The 16,188-nt window shown below is 40.6% G+C and overlaps 1 protein-coding gene across 1 annotated transcript in view; it reads right to left on the reverse strand.

Moving 5' to 3' along the window:
- The window catches only part of TRPC5 (transient receptor potential cation channel subfamily C member 5), a 141,447-nt gene that overhangs the window by 92,853 nt on the left and 32,406 nt on the right, over positions 1-16,188 (reverse strand). Inside the window, exon 2 of the mRNA XM_026478848.3 lies at positions 4,676-5,197. Within this exon, the coding sequence (XP_026334633.2) occupies positions 4,676-5,197 (522 nt within the window). The remainder of the gene's footprint in view (positions 1-4,675; positions 5,198-16,188) is intronic.

Genomic DNA, 16,188 nt, shown 5'->3' on the forward strand with positions numbered 1-16,188 from the left:
GTGGATAAAGTATATCTTCTTGGGTATAGCTAGATTTATAAAGAGTAGCTGATAGGCTTATTATAGTGAACCTGCTCTCAACGGAAATCTTAACTATTGACAAATGGGAGCAATAATTAATTTGGATAAAATATGGACTGGTATTTAGCCCCAATAATTTTACAAATACCAGAAGGCTAAAATGCAATAGTTGGAGGACCCCTTCTCCCCATATCAAAATAGAAAGAGACCCAATAAATGTGTGGGAAATTCACTGCTCATACTAATTCCATGCCATATAGTAGTCTCACTTCCATTTGGAAAAATGTCCACCCTTCAGACAAGCCCATAGACACTATGGTCCTCCTTTCTAGAGAATGGCCTTTGCATCTTACAACATGGGCAACAACTAGGTAAAGGCATAGTAGTAGTTAGGACAATTGGTGCATTCAAATTGTGAAGAAATGGCATGTAGAAGTTAATCCACGCTGGTGGAAACCAGACTGTACCCAATTCGTATAGAGTCCTAAAGCATATTATTAGTAAAAAGATTAAGAAATGTATTGAATACAGATAACTTCAGAACTAACCAACATGACAGATGCTGCATCTAATGCTAAGTGAGGTCTATATACAGGGATAATTAACTGCTTTTAAAGGTAAATGTGGGGGAAATTAGAGATCTGATGTGATGTGGATGAGCAGTAGCAAGAGAAACATAAGTCAGTTTCGCCACTGAATTTCAGGGTGAGTGTATGTAACAAATTAAAGAAAGACTGCTGTATCAAAATAAAGCTACCACAGATCCTTTTGAAAATGAGAGAAACTTAGGGAACTACTCAAACATGTTAGTATGAGAAAGTTCCACAGTAGATTGCTACGTGAAGTAGATGAGGATCCAGGACACTTAGGTGCACAAAGACACAAAGAAGAGAAATAAAAGTTCTATCATCAAGCAACTACTGTGGGTAATTATAAGCCAGACCAGACAAAGGATGGAGGGACTTCGCTGCTGTACTAATTGGACAAATCGAGCCTTACCTTCCTAGGGTAAGGGACTCTAGCTATTGCAGTATGTCCAAAATGGCAAATAAGAGATGCAGTGCGAAGGGACTATGTGAAGTTAACTAAAATATAGCACTGGGAAAGCAAGAAGAAATGGTTTATCTCACCATTCCATTTGGAGCAGTTTTACAAGGAGGATTAGTGATAACAGTTAAACAAGGAAATCTATACATGTAGCAACCAAAGAAGAATCACAGAGGAATTGGATAAAAGTTAAAAGAGAGAACCTATGCTTTAATTAAAGGCTTAGAAACAGCTGGAAAAGATACATACTCTCCACTAGGAATTTGGACTTTAGGAAATTGGCTCTAATTTTGTGTCAAAATAAAACCTTAAGCAGGAATACTTAGGCAAGATCAGGAAAGATCCAAGGAGAGACCATTGGTCTGCTACAAATTCTATTTAGCGAGCGATTTCCCTGTAAATGGACAGATCTGGTGTTCCTCAAATATGATCGATACTGAACGGTAGCTATTCTCCTACGTAGAACTCTGGAATATAGATCTTATAACAATTCCATAACAGATTAGTGTGAGCTCATTAGAACTGTTACTATTAATGAGAGAACACAAGCAAGCATACTAAAGCTGGCCGTCAAAATGCATCAAGAGAAATCTGTGGGACTACTCCAGACCTTGAAACAAGATAAAGCTTGAGCTAGCCTATAAAGCAACTAATGCTCAAGATGGTCCTTATGTGTCAAAGTTGGAAGATGCTACAACCTTGTAATATGTGAAGCTGGCTAGCCTCCTGGCTAGATGAGTCACGTGGAAAGATTGTACTACAGTGGCACTTCAGGATTAGATAAAATATATTGTGATGTTTGCTTTGATTGTGTGATTACATGTGTTTAAGAACTATTAAGTTGTAAACCCGCTGCAAGCAATGGGTTGTTATATTAAGTATGATTAGAGTTGATAGTGATAAGAAGTAAGTGTAGGCAATAATAAAATACTTAGGAATAAGAGCTAGTAATGAAGTATTTTCAGGAGAGAGAAGAAAAGCAGTAAGTTGTATAGGATAGTAATGCAGCTATTTAGGGTGGAAAGCCACGGTATAGAGTTAGTTGCTAAGCAGGTTTATGAACAAAGCCCTGTTTTTATCATATGCAAATCAGCCAAACCTTAGTCGTTGATATTGATAGAAATAGCTGGTTAGTGATCGACACAGGTCATGCACTTAAAAGCTCAATTAGAGGGAGATATATTACTTAACTTGGCAGTCCACCTATTGGATACCTCTGATTGGAATCCTGGATTTCTCCTCCAGGAGAATGGAGAGAATGGCTGGTCCTTTATTTAAACTAGCCCTTTTCTGGATCTTCTTGAGACTAACACGAAAGCCAATTCTTGCATGGCACGGAGGGGTAGAGAGGGAGACAGTCTCGTCATTCTGAGACAAGCTTAAAGGTATGAAAACTGAGGGAGATAGGTTGGAGATGGCAATGAATTGGGAAGCATTAGTCTTTATCCTTGTGTGTTTTGGCTAATGTGCATGAGAAGTTGCGACTACATAATTGTATCCTTGTGTGATGATTATTGCCAGTTACATTAAATAAGAATTGAATATTGTCCTTGTTACTAACCCACACCATTTTATTGCTATGTGCTTTAACAGATTTTAACTAATAAACTTTCATTCACAAATCAAAGAACTTGTGTTCATCTTAAATTACCTGGTGGTGAATTTGGAGATCCCAAACGAGCATAAAAGAACCCCACGTGGCAGAAGATGGAGTACACTCAGAGACAGTATTGTACCAGGAGTTGAAAGTTCTGCTTCTGGCTTTGTCAGATATTCCTGAACAAATCTCTAAAATACAGTCCTTTCTTGTTTGTAAAATGAGTTATAATAACTTTTCTGCCTACCTTTAATGGTAATAAGGAAGAAATACAGTGATAAAGTTTCCAAAGACTTTGGTATGATATATCTGACAATGGGACAATATATGGAATCAGGACTTTTTAGGAATATCTAAAAATATCTATATGACAATACCCGGCAGTCTATGTGACATGTAAAGATTATCCAATAGTTTTATACCTGTTTTCTAAGAGATTAGAGCTTTCTTATTTTACTCCATGTTAAAGTTATAGTTTGGAATCTGCTTTTGTTTAATTCTTCTGAGCTCTTTTTTTTTTTAACCACCTAGTTACATTCTTTTTGGGAGTCCACTCCAGTATTAGTTGGAATAGTAATGAGGAAACACCAACAATGAAAAAGCCTTCCAGGAAATAGTAAATTATATTCCATTTAAGGCCTAAGATTTCGTTCCTGAGGGGGTTATGTAACTCTGAATGCTATTAACACACTATTACTCAACTCAATTTTTATAGGCATTTTTTTACATCAAAATTGACTATTGTGTTCTTTTTTTAAAGACTTTATTTATTTGAGAGAGCAAGTGACAGAGAAAGCCAGCACGAGCGGTGGGGGGAGGGGCAGAGGGAGAGAGAGAAGCAGACTGCCTGCTGAGCAGGGAGCAGGACATGGGGCTGGATCCTAGGACCCCAGGAACATGACCTGAGCTGAAGGCAGATGCTTAACCAACTAAGCCACCCAGGCACCCCAACTATTGTGTTCTTGTATTGAGAGCCTTATGTCAATAGACAAGAGGTATTGCGCTGTTGTATTGGGTATGTAATTATTTTTTCAAAGACCCTATTCCTCCAGTCCATATTTAAAATTTATTTTTCTTCTGCCTCTATAACCCTTAGCTCACAAGCCAGTCAACCAACCAACCAACCAACCAAACAACCAAAAAAACATAAAAAAGAAAAAAATAACCCCTATTTCCTTTAGTTATTGGGAGTTATTTGTATTGACAGATGCAACTATCCATCAGTCTTAAATGTCACATCTCTTCAGGGTAATAAAGTATCTTGGGAGGTGATCTCCATTATACCTCTGAAGGATGGAACTGCACTTTAGCAAGGTAAGGAAAACCACTGAATTCTCTACCCCTTGCCACAATTTCATCTTAAAAACCTTAGTAAAATGCTAAGAGCATCTCAAGAGGGATTTTCGAGTTTAACATAAGTGTTCATGTAAAGTGGACTAGGGAGCCACAGTTATGAAACGTGACCTTAGTGTTCCAGATTCCTTTAATTAAAGATGCTATTAACACTAATAATTCATTTCCAAAAGCATCCAGACCAGGAGCCCTCCACGATTACTGACTGTGGCCCAGTATGTAGGGTGGGTTCATTTGTTATGTGTTCTCAATAGAAGTTCTTCAGATCACTTATGTTGCTTGTAATTATATGTTCACTAATGTGACCATTTACTTAATGTCCACAACTAGCTTGTAAGGTTCATGAAGGCAGGGTCAGTGCCTGTTTTTTGTATCTCAAACACCTGGAACAGTGCTGAATAAGCATTTTTTGAAAGACTGAGTACTTCCCCATCAACAAATCAGATGGTCAGTATTTTTCCTACTTATCTGTCTATAAAGAAAATATGCATAGGCTGTTAATGCCTTGGATAAATGAGCCTCACTTTTTTTGAGGCCTGTTGAACCAATCAATTGTGAGAAAGGACGAAGTGGTAGAAAAAATGTAGACTCTCACTGTGCTGCACTGGACCCTGGAGGGCTTAAGATTTCCTGAAAGCAGAGAAAACCGCAGCTTACCTCTTTCTGGTGGTATTTGATTGCCACCTTCAGCTTGGCCAGGTCATGGTACTTCTGAGGGTCAAGCTCTTCACTGTGGTCATCTCGATGGTTGAGGATGATTTCCAATTCCCGGGAGCTCCGAGCTTGGTCCAGCAGGTCTTTGGCAAAGAGCTTGCACTGCTGGGAGAGCTCCTCATACTCGGCCTTGAACTCATTCTCCACCTTGCTGAGCTCCTTGAGCTCCCAGCCCAGACGGAAGGCAGTTAGGATGGGGTCCTCACTTGACAAGGCAATGAGCGAGGGGCTTGCTAGAGCTTTATAGATGTTCAGCCGGGAGCGGGAGTGACGCAGGCTGTCCACCTCTGAACTGGACACACACTCCACGCAGTTGCAGCGGATCTGGTGGGGCCGTGGGATAGTGACCCGTTTTTGGACAAGCAATTTGATGATCTCGTAGTTGTTGGTGTGGGCAGCCAGCATGATGGGAGTGATGTCTGGTGTGAACTCAGAGAACTGGGTATCCATCATCAGGGTGGGGACCTAAATATAATAAAATAAAATCATAAAGGGCATGATTAAGGCTAGGAGAGAAAGCGAGCATAGGGCCCATCCAGTGTTAGTGATTCTGTAATTGGAGTCACTGTTCTCTTGTCAATTCCCCTCATTGCCATAGCTATTTGTGGATTACTTGCTATATGCCAGGCACACATGACTTTATGTGTATTCACTCATTTAATCCCCGTGATCTTGTGAGGTAAATATTCTCCCCAAATGAAGAAGCTGAGGCACACAGAAGTTAGAGAACATACCCAAGGTTACATAGTTTTCAGTAACTGAGCCAAGATTCAAACCCAGGCAATAGGACTCTAGAGCTTGGTTCTGAAAATTATGCGACCACGATATGCTCAATTCTGTCTGAGGCATGATGGGGGATATAGAGAAGTAAGGGGCATTTTCCCTAACTGTCTAGAGCTTAGTTGGGTGGATCAGACTTACATAAAATTGGTAAGAAGGAGTACATGGTAGCAGGTGTTCAGTTCCAAATGAGCAGTAGAGACTGCAGGAATGTTTGAAAGGCTAAAGACAACCAGTAATTTTAAAGACCATGCCACTAAATCAAGCCCCAGAGGCTGAAGACAAGATAATCTCAAGTGGTTCCATTGATTTTGTATGTATATAGGACTTCAGGTGACCAAAGACCAAAGCCAGATAGTGTTCCTCCAACTTCCTGTAGGTACCAGCAAGGTAGAGAGAATCTATTATTGTCAGAAAGAAGTGCTCTGTAAATGAAGACCTCTTGGCTTGGGTGAGGGTTACCAACAGCAAAAGGGACCTTTGATAACATCATTCTGTCCATGATGTAATGCTTGGTGTAAATAGCAGCTATTGGAGTACGGTCTGGAATTTTTTGGGTATTCAGGAGCATTTTTAGGTGAGTTTGCAGAACCTGATCAATGAATAAAAAAGTCTTTTGACTTTAAAATATGTGTTTTTGGACCCAGTCTATTCTCAGTGTAATAGGGAAATGGAGGCAACTCTATACCCACAGAAGAGTCTCAGTGTGGTAGGATCTAGAGCTAAGGAATAAGGAAGACTGGAATAGAGGAGGCTTCATGGAGGGGTGGAGCTGAATATTAAAACCATGGATTGGATTCCAGGAAATTGTGAAATATTGATCTTAATACACTTCAAAGAAAACATTTCCAAGTACTCATTGGAATTGGAGAGAACAAAACATGGAAAACAGATTCTCACGGAATACATAAATACTGTTTTACTCGGTAGTTTCTCTTTACTCTTAAAAAATGTTTTTGAAAACATTGCAGTTGCTGATGAACAGACAAAAGGGTGTGTTACAGTTTTTCATCATCTTTGCCTCCTTCTCACCTTGGATGAAGGATTCACAAACAGCAAAGTGACCAGAAAACAGGAAGCGGGAGAGGGGTAGAGGAGAAGGAGGGGGAGGAGTTTGTAAGAATCTCTTTCCTTCACGGAGTGGTTGCATCAGCCTCTGAATAGTTGAGAACTGGATGCACATTGGTCATCAATTACTTGGATGGAGCAGCAAGAAGGCATTATTAAACATTTAGAGGAAGAAGCTACAAAAAAGATAGCAGTAAGTGAGCAACTGGCTCATAAAGTAAATTGTACACAGGGAAGAAGAATCTCAGAAATTAACATAAGCCTACAGGCTAAGGAAGAAGTAGGTCTGAGTGGGCCCAGTAATAAATGTAAACACAACAACCGACATAAAGCCTTGAGTTTGGGGAGATGGTAAGTGAGCCATGTGTCACAGTCTGCCCAGGAAGAAAGGAGCTTAGATCTGGAAATTTGCCCCTTCCCGGTGGGCAGAAGCATTTCTCAATCTCTGCTATGATCTAGAGGCAGGAGGTGGAAGGTGGAAGGAGGATAGCCTGTAGCACCGGATTCCCTGGGTTAGATTGGAGGAATGCATCCTCCTTACCATGGTGCTCTTCCTGTCCTCTCTCTCCCCCCACTTCCTTGTTCTTTCTACTTTTCTTACTCTTTCTTCTTTCTCTCCCACTATGCCAATGCTGACAAGCCTGTACAAGACAGACAATGGTACATGTGACTATTGCTTAGCCCCACTTGTGTCATGGAACTGAAAGGTTGCTGTCTATGCTTAGAACGTGAAATGCTTTCTGGAGCCATCTGATCCCATTGTCTTTGACGTGGTGCTCAACGAGGAGTCTCTGATTCTCTATTTGAGTATGTGACACAAGAGAGGAAATCTTTTTAAAAGAAAACTGATCTACAATGACCAACCGTGTCTTCCCACCCTCTAGTCAACCTTATTCACAGGTTGCCATACCCATCTCATTTATTGCTCTCTGGGTATATAGCTTTGTGGGATCCCCCTTGTGTGGGGGGGGATCTCCCCATTTCTCTGCCAATGAAGGGCCATTGTGAGGCCTGGCTTCTTCAATAGCTCCTCCTCTTAACTTGATCCTACCCCTTACTGACCACCCAGATGTTGTAGGCACTAGTTACATCCAAGGTCTCACTTTTCTGATGCTGCCCCCTTATATTTTTCTTTAATTACTTCACATAGACATTTCTTGCTTCATCAGTAAGGTTGTGAGTCTAAGACAGAGCTGTCTTAGACCACTTTTGTTTTCCCTCTAGCATCTAGTACAGCGTTAGACACATGACAGGCACTGGATAAATAAATGAATACATACATACATACATACATACATACATACATAAAAAGGTTTTCTATTCTCAAATTAAGAAATTGATTCATTTACAAACCTGGCTGGCTCCCATAACCTGATTCAGTGTGAGATCATTTCCTTGGGTCTTTCCTTCTCATGTCCATCTGAGAAGTAGTAGACCTTCTAAGACTAAGGAGGGTTAGCAAATGGGCTTTATAAGGAATATCTTGAGGACCCCCCAAGCTAGGATAGTCCCTGCCTGCTATTTTCACAATTCCTGTGTTTTAACGTGGAGGCTCTGACCCAGAGTCCACAATTTTATACTCCTTTTCCCCTCTCTGCTTCTTCTTTTCTCATCCTGCTGCCTTTTCCTTTCTAGGGAAGGGACACTGGGCTATCATCAGGACAGCCATGGTAAAGAGAGATTCTATAATGAGGGTGAGAGATTTCTGATAATACTCAAGACTTTGTGATACGGTCTGCAACAGGAGCCAAACAGGTTGTAGATAACAGAAATGAAGGCTACATGTGGGTGCATAAGCGTAATTTGGATGAGTGGATGATAGGGACTAGTGAACTGTAGAGCACATGCCCTCTCAAAGGGGGTATTTACTGCTCCACTCCTTGTCATTATAAAATTGTTGTTATAAGCATGCATAAAGGCCCAATGTTGTAAGTGCTCAAGAGAAGTCAGAAATATGGATTTTGTGGTAGAATTTCTTATTTTGTTGTCAAATAATGTCCTTTTTGAAACTGAAGTATAATGGGCAGACAATATCCTGTTAGTTTCTGGTGTACATCATAGGGATTTGATATTTTGAAACCTGATAAAAATGATCCCCATGGTAAGTATAGTTACCATCCCTCACCATTGAAAGTTATTACCATATTATGGACTGTATTCCCTATGCTGTACATTACATTCCCATGCTTTGTTTTCTAACTGTAAGTTTGTGCCTCTTAATCCCATTCAGGGTAGAATTTCTTAAAGTTTTAAATGTTAGCTTAAAAGGCTAAAGATAGTGTGTGGTCCCAACAAGATACATATACGAGGCAATTTAGGCTTGAGTGAATCTTTGAGCTAGCATATAACTTATGAGATGAAGGAGGGGTAGGAAAGGAAGCTGGGCATTTAGGCAGGGGCCAGATGATGAAAGGCTTCATATGTTACATTAAGGAATTTAATGTTACAGATTGGCCATGGGGACCTACTGAAGAGTAGGTTTTGTTTGTTTGTTTGTTTCTTTTTTTTTAGAGAGGGAGGGAGAGAGGGGGCAAATGGAGAGAGAGAGAGAGAGAGAGAGAGAGAGAGAATCTTAAGCAGGCTCCGTTCCCAGCTAGGAGACTGACTTGGGGCTCGATCTCACAACCCGGAGATCATGACCTGAGCTGAAACCAAGAGTCGTAGGCTTAACCAACTGAGACACCCAAGGACCCCTAACTGAAGAGTTTTAATCAAGGAGAGTGGCATAGTTGAACAAGTGCTTTACAAAGATCAGTTTGGGCCAAGACTGGGGAAAGGGCAGTATTAAATATGCTGGTAAAAGTTTATTAAGAAGCTCTCCATAAAAAAAAAATCTTGATTTGTAATGTTTGCCAATTTCTGTGATGTAAGTATTCCCATTGTGGCGAATTTCAAGCCACCAATATGACATCATAGAACCCAGAGTTGGGAAGCGATGTGTACAACCAGCTCTCACTGCCCAGTGTAAGCCAGCTCCAGCCTATCTCTGGACGAGTTTCAGGAAGATGAGACTAGTTAAAAGATCTCATTAGTCCTGGTGAAGAGATGGTGGGATCTTAAACTAGACAGTAATTCTAGAGATAGGAGAGAGCTGATTTAAGACATTCACTGGATGTGTCAGGTAGTACTGGAGGGAGAAGAAATCAAGGATGTTGCATGCTTGGTTGAATAGTGGTGTCATTAATTGAGATAGTTGATACAGGAGGAAGAGCAGGTTTGGTGTTAAAACAAGTTCAATTTTGAACACGTTGAATTTGAAGTACCTACTGGAACAGTAGCCGGAAATTGTATAACTCTGGTATGAATCTTGAAGGAAAGGTCAAGGCTAAAAATACAGATGTGAGAGTCTTCAGCCTAAAAGAGTAGCTGAAACCAAGGGAGTAAACAGAATCCACCTCAGCCTGCCCCAGCTCCCCTGCAGCTCTGCCTGCTGATCTACCCAAAAGACTAGGCTCAGCCCATTTCCAGAGTAAGGGAAGCTTGAGGTAGGACATGCTCAGTAGCCAGTCTCAGCCTCCTCCATTCCAAATTCCAATCACAGGGCCCTGTGTTAGGGCGCTCTTTTTTCGTTTTTTTTTAAATGTTTTTTTATTATATTATGTTAGTCACCGTACAGTACGTCCCCGGTTTCTGATGTAAAGTTTGATGATTCATTAGTTGCGTATAACACCCAGTGCAGCATGCAATACGTGCCCTCCTTACTACCCATCACCAGTCTATCCCATTAACCCACCCCCCTCCCCTCTGAGGCCCTCAGTTTGTTTCTCATAGTCCATAGTCTCTCATGCTTCATTCCCCCTTCTGATTACCACCCCTTTCTTTATCCCTTTCTTCCCCTACCGATCTTCCTAGTTCTTATGTTCCACAGATGAGAGAAATCATATAATTGTCTTTCTCTGCTTGACTTATTTCACTTAGCATTATCTCCTCCAGTCCCGTCCATGTTGCAGCAAATGTTGAGAACTCGTTCTTTCTGATAGCTGAGTAATATTCCATTGTATATATGGACCACAACTTCTTAATCCAGTCATCTGTTGAAGGGCATCTCGGTTCCTTCCACGATTTAGCTATTGTGGACAATGCTCTATGAACATTGGGGTGCATATGGCCCTTCTCTTCACTACGTCTGTATCTTTGGGGTAAATACCCAGTAGTGCAATGGCTGGGTCATAGGGTAGCTCAATTTTTAACTTTTTAAGGGACCTCCACACTGTTTTCCAGAGTGGCTGTACCAACTTGCATTCCCACCAACAATGTAGGAGGGATGCCCTTTCTCCACATCCTCTCCAGCAATTGTTGTTTCTTGCCTTGTCAATTTTTCCCATTCTAACTGGCATAGGGTGGTATCTTAGTGTGGTTTTGATTTGAATTTCCCTGATGGCTAGTGATTTTGAACACTTTTTCATGTGTCTGTTAGCCATTTGTATGTCATCATTGGAAAAGTGTCTGTTCATATCTTCTGCCCATTTTATGATTTATTTGTTTCTCACATATTGAGTTTGAGAAGTTCTTTGTAGATCTTGGATACCAGTCTTTTATCTGTAGCATCATTTGCAAATATATTCTCTCATTCCGTGGGCTGCCTCTTAGTTTTTTTGACTGTTTCCTTGGCTGTGCAGAAGCTTTTTATCTTGATGTAGTCCCACAAGTTCAATTTATCTTTTGTTTCTCTTGCCTTTGGAGATGTGTCATGAAAAAGGTTGCTTTGGCCGATGTCGTAGAGGTCGCTGCCTATGTTCTCCTGTATGATTTTGATGGATTCCTATCTCCCATCGAGGTCTTTCATTCATTTGGAGTTTATCTTTGTGTATGGTGTGAGAGAGTGGTCAAGTTTCATTCTTTTGCATGTAGCTGTCCTATTTTCCCAGCACCATTTATTGAAGAGACTGTCTTTTTTCCACTGGATGTTTTTTCCTGCTTTATCAAAGATTAGTTGCCCAAAGAGCTGAGAGTCCATTTCTGGGTTCTCTATTTTGTTCCATTGGTCTGTGTGTCTGTTTTTGTGCCAGTACCATGTTGCCTTTGTGATCACAGCTTTGTAGTACAGCTCGAAATCCGGCATTGTGATGCCCCCAGCTTTGTTTTTCCTTTTCAACAGTTCCTTGGCGATTCGGGGCCTTTTCTGGTTCCATACAAATTTAAGGACTATTTGTTCCAGTTCTTTGAAAAATGTCATCAGTATTTTGATCGAGATAGCATTGAAAGTGTAGATTGCTCTGGGTAGCATGGATATTTTAACTATGTTAATTCTTCTGATCCATGAGCATGGAATATTTTCCCATCTTTTTGTGTCTTCCTCAATGTCTTTCAAGAGTGATTTATAGTTTCTAGAATATAGGTCCTTTACATCTCTGGTTAAGTTAATTCCAAGGTAACGTATGGTTTTTGGTGCTATTGTAAATGGGATGGATTCCCTAATTTCTCTTTCTTCAGTCTCGTTATTCGTGTATAGAAATGCAACTGATTTATGAGCATTCATTTTGTATCCTGCCACATTACTGAATTGCTCTATAAGTTCTAGTAATTTGGGGGTGAAGTCTTTTGGGTTTTCCATATAGAGTATCATGTCATCTGCGAAGAGAGACAGTTTGACTTCTTCTTTGCTGATTTGGATACCTTTTATCCCTTTTTGTTGTCTGATTGCTGTTGCAAGGACTTCAAGTACTATGTTGAATAATAGTGGCGAGAGTGGGCATCCTTGTCGTGTTCCTGATCTTAAGGGAAAGGCTTCCAGCTTTTCCCCATTGAGAATAATATTTGCTGTAGGCTTTTCATAGATGGCTTTTATGAGATTGAGAAATGTACCCTCTATTCCTACACTCCGAAGGGTTTTAATCAGGAAAGGATGCTGTATTTTGTCGAATGCTTTTTCTGTATCAATTGAGAGGATCATATGGTTCCTGAGTCTTTTCTTGTTGATATGATGTATCACAGTGATTGATTTGCGAACGTTGAACCACGCTTGCATCCCAGGGATAAATCCCACTTGGTCATGATGGATAAACCTTTTAATGTACTGTTGGATTCTATTTGCCAGGATCTTGTTGAGGATTTTGGCATCCATATTCATTAGGGAAATCGGTCTGTAATTCTCTTTTTTGATGGGGTCTTTGCCTGGTTTGGGGATCAAGGTAATATTGGCCTCATAGAATGAGTTTGGTAGCTTTCCTTCTGTTTCTATTTTTTGAAATAGCTTTAGGAGAATAGGTATTATTTCTTCTTTGAATGTTTGGTAGAATTCCCCAGGAAAACCGTCCGGGCCTGGAGTTTTGTTATTTGGAAGGTTGTTTATCACTGACTCAATCTCTTCATAATTAATTGGCCTGTTTAAAAAATCAATTTCTTCCTGGAAACCTATAAACTACCAAGACTGAAATAGGAAGAAATTGATTTTTTAAACAGGGCGCTCTTTTTTCTGTTAGTTTCTGAATCCTTGCTTCTTCCCCACTTGTGCCCTCATTTGTCAAACAAGATTTCTCCCTGGATCTTAATCTGAGTTTTATGTAACTGGTTTAATAGTCCAGGTTTTGTATATTTTCTGGATTATCCGTGCTTTCATTGTCTTTGAGCTATTTTACAAGGCTGTGAATTGTCATGCAAATATTTCTTGTTAGGTGAAATGCAATTGATCATTGCCTTAAGCATCTGTTTGTAAATTTCTTTGCATCTATTTGTAAATTTTTTTTCGGCATTCCTGATGGCCTATATCAGGAATCAGTAAACCTTTTCTTTAAAAGGCGAGATGGTAAATAGGTTAGGCTTTGTGAGCCTTACAACTCCGTCCTTGTTGTGTCAGGAAAACAGCCACGGGCAAGATGGAAGTGATGGGTGTGGCTGTACACCATAATGTTTCATTTACAAAAACGGGTGAGAGGCGGAATTTGGCTTGCAAGCGGTAGTTTACAGACCCCTGGCTTCCCAGATCCCTCAGTAATTAATGAATTAAATAAATTCTTTGACACGTGTTTACTTTAAATTTGTATAAGGATCATGGTTTAACCTTTTTTTTAAAAAATTATCCTTTAACAGGCATTTTGTGTTCAGGTTGAGGTCAGGTGGAAAATTCCATTTTATTCTTTTCTTATCAAGTTTTGTCTTTTTTGAACTCCAAAATTATACTGAATGATCTTGCGCTTCCCATTAAAAATTATTATTTTTAAAAGGAAAGAGAGGGAGGAGAAGGAAATCAACACACCAAGAGATTAGATTTCGTTCACATTATCTACAACTGTATTTCTAAAGAAACCGGCATAAACTGACTTGATTGAGTTTTTAAAATTTGCAATGATGTAGGCTTAGGGCAAAGCTACTAAAGAAGTTACCTTGCCCGCCTCTCCCTGGGGCTTTGCATTCAGACACTAATGACTTTGCACCTGGATCTGCCCTAGGTTTCCCTGTTGAAAAGCTGGCATTATATTCTAGGATCCTTTGGATTAATGAGCACAGAACAGAGTCGCTAGGCTCAGAGCTCATCACATAAAATGCAGTACAGTGAACAGAGTGAGCTAAAGTCAGCTTCTGTATATTTTCACCTAAATTCCATTGCCAGAGGATACAGAGGAATAGATAATGCTCCACCTTCCCCACTCTCAGGACTGGCTGGAGCTTTTGCAAAGTTATTATACTCAAGGGGCCCAAATGATACTTTCATTTCCATTAACCTCATCACTGGGCATAATCTGCTAATTGGAATTTTTCTGAACCCTATTGTTACCAGCCTTAGGCAGGTGCCCTTGCTGGAGTTTATCACAAGCTTCTGAAATTAAACCCCCCATTTGTAATTAATGGGGAGACCCTCATCAGGAGCCACCGCATTCATACCCACAATGTCGTCTGGTCATAGGCCAAACCTCTCCAACTGGCATTTCCTCATGCAGCTGGCCTGATAGCATCATGCTGGAAACAGATATCCCATCTTGTGCCTGGATTTAGTGAAACTGCAATACTTCTTTTGCTACCTGCTGGATCCCCTCCTCCCCCGCCCCTAACATGCCAGATAAAATCAACTTTCAATCTTTTTCAGCAGTCCAGAGGACTGCTGGAAATGAAATTTCATTTCTCTGTATTACTCAAAAAATGAAGAATACCAGCATCTAATCATGTCACATTAGCAGCTGCCCACTCTGCCTTACCTGTAAGGTCAGTTAGCTGGTAGGGGTGATAATACATGAGCTACTTTGGAGCAGCCATTGGCATCAGATGGGAAATAATCTGTTTCCCAGAGTCTGATAAAAAACAGAACCATCAGAATTAAGATTTGCTAGATCATCTCCGCTGATTTCAAGGCCAAAGTATATATAATCGAGGTTGGCAGATGAAAATGGACAAAACTTATTTGGGGGCAATGTTACAGAACCCACGTGGTATTTTTAAAAAGTCAATATTGATATGTAAAAATCAATAACGTATATAACAATGGCCAGCATTAGCCTGATTAACATAGGATAAAAATAATACTAATGGCTACTGGTTACCAAACCCTTTCCATATACCAGGTGATGTGGGAAACAAAGGCAAAAGAAAAATTAATTTCCTTACTACTTACAGCCCATTGACAAGGCCTTGAAACAGGCCGAGTGACCTTCCTCTGGGAGCTCAGCTGCCTGGATGTTGACACTTTGTTAAGAGCAAAGGGCAGGGGTGCCTGGGTGGCACAGCGGTTAAGCATCTGCCTTCGGCTCAGGGCATGATCCCGGTGTTGTGGGATCGAGCCCCACATCAGGCTCCTCTGCTATGAGCCTGCTTCTTCCTCTCCCACTCCCCCTGCTTGTGTTCCCCCTCTCGCTGGCTGTCTCTATCTCTGTCGAATAAATAAATAAAATCTTAAAAAAAAAAAAGATTAAAAAAAAAAAGAGCAAAGGGCAATCTTGGCTTAACATTGTCCCAACCCCCAGGATCCTGTGTGTCTACTTTAAACAGATAGACATTCCTTTGGAAACTTCCTTTATCTCTGCCCTCCAAGAAGTATGTTGGCATCCTCCTCCAAGCATATGGCCCACTGATGTACATCTGAAGGGCCTCATGACTGAGGTCTCACTAAACGGTAATAAATGACCTTTTCCTATCACTAGCTAGTCCCCCCAGGGTCCTGGAAACCTTTGTTTCCAAAATACCTTGGAGAGTTGTGCTGTCCCTAACCCCTTCCCAACTTAAAATATATAGTCAGACACCTGGCACAACCCCAGCACAGCTCTTTCTGCCCATGGGTCCTGTTCCTCTGCTTTAAGAAAACCACCTTTTTGCACCAAAGACATCTCAAGAATTCTTTCCTGAACCCCAACATTTCCACATCACCAAGCACCATGCTGGAGCATCTCATTTAGTCCTCACCGTGGTTCTGTGTTGTAGGCATAGTAATTATTCCCATTCACACCTGAGGAAACTCAGGCTTAGAGAAGGTAAGTGCCTGTCCAAGGTCATATAGCTAGAAAGTAGAGTCACCAGCACTTGAACCCACAGAGTTCGGCTCTGAAGTCGATACTGTTTTTTTTTTTTAATGTTTTTTTATTACATTATGTTAGTCACCATACAGTACATCCCTGGTTTCTGATGCAAGGTTCAATGATTCATTAGTTGCGTATAACACCCAGTGCACCATGCAATATGTG

Source organism: Ursus arctos, chromosome X (assembly GCF_023065955.2).
Source record: "Ursus arctos isolate Adak ecotype North America chromosome X, UrsArc2.0, whole genome shotgun sequence".
NCBI lineage: Eukaryota > Metazoa > Chordata > Mammalia > Carnivora > Ursidae > Ursus > Ursus arctos.